Source organism: Halyomorpha halys, unplaced genomic scaffold (genome assembly GCF_000696795.3).
Source record: "Halyomorpha halys isolate HHAL.00 unplaced genomic scaffold, Hhal_1.1 Scaffold49.1, whole genome shotgun sequence".
In the NCBI taxonomy this organism is placed as follows: Eukaryota; Metazoa; Arthropoda; class Insecta; order Hemiptera; family Pentatomidae; genus Halyomorpha; species Halyomorpha halys.
Window position 1 is genome coordinate 906,327 of NW_027115511.1, and position 9,396 is coordinate 915,722.

Here is a 9,396-nt window from a genome sequence, read left to right on the forward strand (position 1 = left end):
TTTACCAGCTAGGCCATTCAGAGGCTTGGAAGGAATTTGCCAAAATATGTAGCTGGATCTTAAGATGCAGTTTCATACTACAATTTAAAAATTATACCAACATCAAAATAATAAATAGAACGACACAAACAGTCTGGACATTACAGCTGTGGAAAAGGCTCATATGCATTACCTTCAGATTTCAAGAAAAACGGAGTAGTGAAAGAGTTCCAATTCCAAACTGTGTTCATCCCGGGGCCGCATAAATCATAGCTGAGGACATGCAAGTGGAGTCTTTGCTGCAACTGGAATGCATGGTAGCCGAACCTATGGCAATAACATTATGTCTTTGCTCAAAGCATACCATTTACATAAAATATAGTTATGTTACAATAAGAAATAGTAATAATAAAGTAGCAAATTTAACTATAAGATACATCATAATGATGAACTGATACTAGTCATAAATTGTTATGGAACAAACATGAATCGAAATACAGATTCCTGCATGAACAAAGGAAAATAATATCCATTGCGAAATAAAACTATCTAGTTGAAATTTTACTTTCTCATTACAGTTTAATGAGGCAATTTAACCTATCACTATCTTCAAATTCCAAAAGTGCTATTACTCCTTAAGGAATTTGGAAGGTACCATATCCCTATCCTTTAGGAATAAGGAATTAAGAAGCTACTAGAGTACAACCCTTTTTCGGGATATCACGTAGTTGTAAAAACAAAAAACTAGATTAATTGCACCAGATCGAGGGTTAAACATATTGTAAAAATGAACAATACATAATAATAACTCAAGAAAGTGTGGCATGATGGAACCGCTATCTGAGGATTATTTTCCATTACCATAGATAAATTACAATGAAGCCGCTAAGTTCGGACCACCCATAACCACATCAAATAGGTTTTCTCTCCTTGATTTTCCGGAACTACCACAGAGACACAAAATTTATACGGTGACAAACGCTCATTAACAAACATTTCTCTCAGGAAATATAAAGCTATACCAACTAAAAGACCTAGAACTGTTAACTCTTTTGACAACCCCTGGGATTCACCCCCTTTTTCAAGGTCAGAAATTTCCGATACAATACTTCCCATTCCAAAAAGTTCTAATTTCAAGCAGGCGAATCGCCTCCCCAAATGCAAATCCAAATTGCCGGAGCATTCATAATAAATTTCAAGAACTAATTAATTATATGGATATAAATAAGGTACATATCGCACTGCTGCAATAAACCTGGTTCAATAAAACAAAGAAATACGAAATTATTCTGTAATAAAAAAACATAGAAACTATGGCGGTGAAGGCATTATCATTCACACTCGATAGAATACAAAAGAGCGAAATACAGATTCTGTCGAAGTAATTTGCAGTAGAATCTACTAACTTAGATCCTAATATCTGTTTCGTTTCGGTATATATCCTCCCTCTGTCAGTCCAAGCGCCACCCACATCGCTAGCATTCTCTCATTTCCAATAAAATAAAGGACTGCTCAGTAATTATAGGAGATGATTTTAACGCCGAATACAAATTTTATGGCTGCTTAAGAGACTCTCCAAGAGGCAACATAATAGTTGAACAATTATCTCAACAGCCGGTCGTATTACTGAATGAATTTGGCAAAGCTACACGACTTGGAAGTTCAGGACACAAATCCTCCATCACAGATCTGACTTTTGTAAGTCCGAAAGTATCACATAGGATATCATGGTCAATAACTGACAAAATCCTAGATAGTGACCACCTAATAATGACCATTTGTTTCCGTTTTGGTTCATTCACAGCTATTACCCAAGCTAGAAGGAATTTTAAAGAAACTAATCGCGATTTATATGTCATGCAAATTTTAAGCCACATTCGGTGTATAACCTGAAATATTTAACCACTTTGAAAAATCAAGCAGCAGATACTAAATACTATCCTTGGAAAAAGTTTTTCCCAAAACCTTGGTGGAATGAGATCCTGGAGAAGGCCTATAAACAGAAGGCTGGGTCAATAAAAGATTATAGAAATATGAATGTAGAGAATTATAAGATAATAAAAGCCAACATTAACAAGGTAAAAAAACTCATAGCTAAGGCAAAAAAAAAAGACAGCTGTCTCCAGCTGAATGAATATATATCCTAACAACTACAAAACAATGTGGGATAGTTCGCTGTTGTTGTTACCATGATTGTTACCACTTCCAACAGTCAAAAAGGATTACTTCAGCCGCTGTTTACCCCCAATTATCACATTAAAAAAGTTCAATCAATTTTAAACTAACCACCACGATTGGAACTTCATTTTTACAGATGGTTCCAAAACGGTCGAAAGAGTAGGCACTACTGTCGTTTCAGATATTCACACCCTCTTATTCATGTTACAACCATATTCTTCGTTGTACCCTCCAGAACTCTTCGGAATCAATCGCGCAGTTTGCAATATGTCATCTGTTCTGACTCGGAATCAGCCCTCAAATCATTACAAGATACATTTTCAACACACCCATTAATAATAGAGTTGAAGCAGCATTTGAAAACTTTGAACAACATGGGTTGTAGGGTCTTGTTTTTATGGCGTTGTAGGGTGCTAGGTCATTGTGAGATCACTGCGAATGAAAATGCAGACTCGCAGGCCAGACTAATAATGAAGACAGGTCAAGTCGTAACATCATCAATATGCATAGATCACCTTTGATAGTTCAGCATGAGAGACAAGTTAAGAATGGTCCAACAGACAGTGAAACGTCCAACCAGAAACTTGAATCTGGTACGGAGAGAAAATGTGGTATTAACCCATCTTCGGATAGGCCATACTCGACTCACCCACTGTCATCTCATGAAAAAAGTAAATGCACCGACGTGTTGCTACAGCGGAAACGATCTCACCGTTAGGCATATTATCACTGAATGTATTGCTCACGAACCACACCGGTTCTCTTCAGATTTACAGGAGATGTTGAGAGAAGATCCCACAACAATAACAAAACTTTTTCACTTTCTAAAAATCATTAATATTTATATATAGGAAGATGGTCAGGGTTGCGGTCACAAGTGAAACAAAAATAGTTTAAAACTATTTTATTTTCCAACGTTTCGCCCCACTTTACAGGGCTTCATCAGGGCTGTCCAAATGAATAAGTTGACCGCAACCCTGACCATCTTCCTATATATCAATTTTTACGGTCAACTATATATACATATATACATTAATATTTATGATCACATATAGTCTAACTGTCCAGCATAGATCAGTGGATGCAAAATTTAATATAGTAATTTACTAACTACGTCAAATCTAATTGCAACTTTGTAAAATGTAAATCATAATTGTAAATATGTAATTGTAAATTTGTAACTTGTAATTGTAATGTAATGTAACTTGTAATTGTAATTGTTAATTTTTAACTTTCTCACTTTGTAATCTATTAACTTTGTAAATTCAGTGTAAATGGCCCTAGTGGCAGAAACACTTAAATAAATAATTCGCTGTATTCAAGGGAAGAGGTCTTCATCAGTAAAACTAAAGCAGAAGCCTTTCTTAAGCAGATCGGAGACAATTCCATACCCAGGCAACCACACACTCTAAAAACTATTGACCTAAATAAAAATAAAGTCAACTCAGCTTGTCCAATTATTTGTAAATTTAACGAAACAGAACTGGATGCTGGTTTACACGGCAAAAGATACACAGTCCCTGGTCTGGATGAAATTAGCTATGAAATGATAGCTCTTCTACCCAGAATTTTGAAGTTACAACTACTCAAAGCATTCAATGATTTGTGGAAAACAACAAACATACCTTCCGATCGGAGAATGGTTTCAATAATTGCTGTATCCAAATATGGCAGAGATCCTTCCCTTTTGTCTAGCTCGAGACCCATCGCCCTCATTTCTTGCCTTGCCAAGACTTTTAACATAATGATCAAACATAGACTTGAGTAGTTTCTCGAAATTAATAAAATATTAAGTCAAAACGTGTGTGGATTTCAAAAAAACCAATCAACAACCGACAGCATTATGTTTTTTATAAATGAAATATATGAAAATTACAAAAACAAAAATATTCTCCCAGCAATTTCATTGGACCTCCAAGACGCTTATAATAAAGTTAATATAATTAAGTTAAAAGAAATTTTGGTAAACATCAACCTCCCAGTTCTAACGACTAATTGCGTCGTTAATTACCTTTCATTTAGAACATACCACTTGCAAGCATCCGAAGGAGAAGTTAAGGTTAACTCAAGTTATGTTCCATTCTATTCAATATTTATACACATTTTATAGTCAAGCACCCTCCCAATAAATGCAACATTTTACAATATGCTGTCGATTTAATACTATAAACAACTTGCTCAAATATATCAGGACACCACACACTGGGTAAAGGATTCAATAAATTGGAAGAAAACCTACAAGTACTTAACGTTCAAATTAACATACCAAAATGCTAAATTATCTCTTTCACAAAAAGAAGAAAATTAAACTTAACACAATTGAGTATCCACACAAGTAGGGGTGCAATAGAAGCCACTAATACAATAAAATTCTTAGGGGTTTATCTTGACACGAAAGTGTCCTTTAGAACACACATCCAAAATACTTATAACAAAGCAATTAAAACATTAAACATTACAAAATCAATAACGTGGGTAACTTGGGGAGCCCCCCACATAATCTACTTACCATTTACAAATCTATGACGAGACCCATAATAGACTATGCACCCATAATATAAAATGAGTCAAGCTCACCATTAATTACAAAGCTAGATACAACACAAAACAATGCTCTTAGGTTGTGTTTAGGATCATTTCGCACAAGCCCTACAATGCATTGCAAGCAGAAGCAGGCGAATCGCCTCGAAACTGCCTTTACAGGAAATTTTTAGATGGATGAAAAAAGACTTCAATAGTGAATGGCAGGATAAGTATGCCTGGGAATGAAGTTCGAAAGGTAAAGATCAATTCACCATCCAACCTAACGTCTCTCCATGACCATGGTTCTCTAACATTTGTGTTAAATTAAACAGAAAAGAAATACTCTTACTTACAAGATTAATAATTAACCATGGTTGTACAAATAACGACTTGACACTAATTAAGTTTGAAAAAAATGATAAACGTTTGACATGCAACTCTCTAACATGGTTCTCTAACATTTGTGTTAAATTAAACAGAAAAGAAATACTCTTACTTACAAGAGTAATAATTAACCATGGTTGTACAAATCGCGACTTGACACTAATTAAGTTTGAAAAAAATGATAAACGTTTGACATGCAACTCCATCGAGAACCCATTACATATTATACTAAATTGCAATAGATATGATAAATGTAGGATTAAATATCCTCTCATCCAAAACAATAGCGCATTCCTCCCATGGCTGCCAGATCTAGATAGGGCTACTTTCAGTCGTTGTGGAAATGCATGGCAGAATACAAAATAGATTTTTAAAATTAAACAAATAAATAATAATTTACTTACTCTTCTCCATTCTATTAGAATGTAACAACAGGGGCAGTGTAGGACTCCAACGGGAGTCTTGGGCCGACGAAGGAAAATAAAAAAAGCTTATACGTGGGGTTCCTGGCCTTATAGACTAGAAGTGATCATTGGCCAAATTGTTTCCGTACATATTCTTGATCTACTATTACACTAAACCATTATGTTTATTTTCTTTCCAAAACAGCCGCTATCTCTTATGCTGAAACCATTTACTTGAAATTTGGTGTAAATTTAATTTCAGCCCAAAATAGAATTTTCAAGCTCAATAGTTCTCTTACATATATTAACTAATTGGATAACCGAAAATAATCAGTAGAGGAAACCTTTTGAAAAGAGAAATGTTTAACTAGTAATTTTTTTTTTAACTTTTTTTTATATACAATCAATGTCAATCAGAGAGAGTATAGAATATGAAGTAATGCTAGATCTTAACCCATCCAAGTACTAATTATTAAATTCTAATAAAGTGTATAATAAATAAATAAATAAATTAAATTATATACACCCACGATGCATTCTTTATTAGACAATAATAACTACTAGTTGAAAATTTGTTTTCACTCAAATTCCACTTTTCAATGTGTTAACGCCATAATATAATTACCTTGTAAATAATTGTAAATAGTATTTGAGTTTTATTAGTATTTAATTTAGTTACATTTATTTTTATTTTTATTGTTTTATTTAGATTTAGTTATTTGAAAAGAAATGTTGTTATAATGAGTAATAGAGGTAGTTGCTAAGGGTTGATAATCGTCGCTAAGAGGTTGCCTAGCAACGGGCTTACCCTTTTTTTATCTTACTTTTTTAGAGCAGTTCCGGCTAATTTATAACCCTGGTAACGTCTTTAGCAGCCCTGTCTGCAACGATTACTGGGCTGAACCTTTACCGAAGGTTCGTACCGGACGTGGCGGAATATCTTGTACCTTTTGACAATCTACTGAAGAAAGGGAACACGATAAAGGTAACACCGTCCAGAAGTGTAGAGAAAGGCTACAGAGGGAACCGGTCCTGGCATTCTCTGATTTCAAGAACCAATTTACCCTCACGACCGACGCAAGCGAATACGCTCTCGGTACGGTTCTATCACAAGAATACGAAGAGGGAGAGCGACCCATAGCTTACACGAGTCGACGTCTCACCGATGCGGAGACCCACTATAGCGCCCAGGAACGTGAGTTGCTTGGAATCGAGTGGGCAGTGGAACACTTCCGGCCATATATTTTCGGATACACATCGATCATAGACGGCTGCAGAGGGTTGGTAGACTGAAGGAGACATCTGCACAGATCACCAGATGGAAGGAGATCATTAGCCAGTACAATATGAACATTGCGTATAAGCCGGGGAAGGACAACGTGGTCGCAGACTGGCTTTCGAGGACGGTAATGAACAATGCAATCGAGTGAACCATCTGGAGACGGGAGACAGTTCCTAAGAGAGTGGACTCTGGGGGAAGAAGAAATGGAAATGGCGGACACCGAGAACAGGGAAGATACAAAGACTCTACTGCAAGTAGACCGACGGAAATGGAAGACCTCATTAACAACAAACGATGCCAGATCATCTGGAAAACCAAGACTTCAGGATTAATAACAATAGAGAACGGGAAATATGGCAGCTGTAATATCACGACCATCTGGTCCTCACCGGGTGTCAAAGAATACTTAATTTGGAGAGCATTGAAAAATGTATCAAAATAAGAACAGATGCACCACTTGTATAATGGCAATGCGGTTTTTTGGGACAATGTTCAGAGTCTCTGCCAGGTGGAAAAAATCGGTATTAACGCCATAAAGATGTGACGCTCGCCTATCACCAGGGGAAGACGAATCATACAGGGCTTAATGAGACTACAAGCGCTAAGCCGCCGTTACTTTTGGTAGGGAATGAAGTGCACCTTCCAGGACACCATAGGTAATTGTGAAGTGTGCCTAAGCACCAAATATGACTTGGCTTCTCCGCAGGCAATACAAGAAGAACCGTTTACTGCAGAAGCGCCACTTAGTAATCTACAGGTGGACTCGTTCACTTGGAGGGGGTACAGGTGGGTCACGGTAGTAGATGTCTTCAGAAAATTAGCAATACCGTACCCAGAGACAGAAAAATCGGCAGGAGCAGTATTGAAGGCCATACGAACGTGGTTACAGTATTACGGCGTTCCAGAGAGAATCGCATCTTACAACAGACGGTATACCGGAATGTAGGGACGAACCGTGGAAAAGAGCTGCGGAGATACGATTCAGGGTAATCACAATCTGAGAACATAATGTGGTCACCATAGAGAGTTTAAAGGAACCCAGAAAACGTAGAACGGTCCATTTGGGCAGTTGAAACTACCTACAACGGCGAAACCTTGTCGGCCTGGAATGCCCTCAACCCCCTCCTACTACAAGAAATTTGTTTCGGAAGATTTTCGTTAAAGAAAATTGTTAGTTGTCTTTTTTGATTCATACAGAGAGTGTTGTTCATTACAATTCTTTTCAGTTTTACTTTGCTAATTATTTTATTTTTAATTAATATTAAATAAATATTAATATTTATGTAATATTATGAGTTTACCAGGAATTTTCGTAAACTGGTGGGAGGGGGGGGAGTTAGTCTGATGTAACGCCAATATTAGGTGATCGAGTGGATATCAAATCCGAATTATGTAACGAATGCGTAATGCAATTTACTAATTCATATTCTGTTTTAGAGGGATTAGAAAAAATGAATAAATAGTAAAAAAAGTAAAAGTCAGTGTTTGAGTAGCAACAGAGTTGGTGACTTCTCTCTCTCTGTATAAATATATTGTCAATTCTATAAAACTTTTGAGGTTAAAAAACATCCAATTTGAATGTATATAATTTTAAATTAACATATTGTAGCACAACGTTTCGGGACCACTGTTCCATATTCAAGTACTTTCAAAAACCTACAAACAACAATAATCCACCATAATAACAAGCTACATCTGTATATATTATATTCACCTCATAATCAGTCAAAAATTTGAATTTCATAAAGGAAATCATGTCATATCTACATAGATTTACATTATTCTCACTTTTATATCATTACTTGTGCTAAAGTGAGGGGAAAAATGCACCAAATTTTTCCCCTCACTTTAGCACAACCATTGCTCTATATTTCTTGCAACCTCTTTGGACCTTATCTCATGACCACTGTGCTATTTGGTTACCTCCCAATTTATAAGTCTGATTTTTAAGCATAAATACACATTACACCGACATTGTAAATAGACTCATAATATAAACATAAAAATAAGAAGAAATAAACGGGTTTAGATAAACAAAATTGGAAAATTAGTGACTATGGACAAAATTAGTCAATCAGTTTAAGGTTTGAAGAGCACCGTAATAATGGCAACAAAATTGGAAAATCATAAGGTAGTAGGAGTACCAGTGACCAAGGACAAAATGACTCAATCAGTTTAGGATTTGGAGAGCAGCATAATAATGGCAAAAAAATTGGAAAATTAGAAAGTAGTAGGAGTAGAAGTGACTACGAACAAAATGACTCAATCAGTTTTAGATTTGAAGAGCAGCGTAATAATGGCCACAAAATTGGAAAATCATAAGTTCGTAGGAGTACTAGTGACCAAGGACAAAATGACTCAATCAGTTTAAGATTTGAAGAGCAGCATAATAAAGAAAAAAAAATTGGAAAATAAGAAATTAGTAGGAGTACTAGTGACTAAAGACAATATGACTCAATCAGTTTACGATTTTAAGAGCAGCATAATAATGGCAAAAACATTGGAAAATGAGGAACTAATGACTAAGGACAAAATACATTAGTACTTCTAATACTTTCTTATTTTCCAATTTTGTTGTCATTATTACGGTGCTCTCCAAATCTTAAACTGTTTGAGTCATTTTGTCCTTGGTCACTAGTACTCCTA

The 9,396-nt window shown here is 35.7% G+C and overlaps 1 protein-coding gene across 1 annotated transcript in view; it reads right to left on the bottom strand.

Moving 5' to 3' along the window:
* LOC106690133 (aprataxin) overlaps positions 1 to 9,396 on the bottom strand; it is a gene marked incomplete at its 5' end in the record, with an annotated part of 25,015 nt that overhangs the window by 10,123 nt on the left and 5,496 nt on the right. Inside the window, 1 exon segment of the mRNA XM_067052557.1 lies at positions 173 to 306. Within this exon segment, the coding sequence (XP_066908658.1) occupies positions 173 to 306 (134 nt within the window).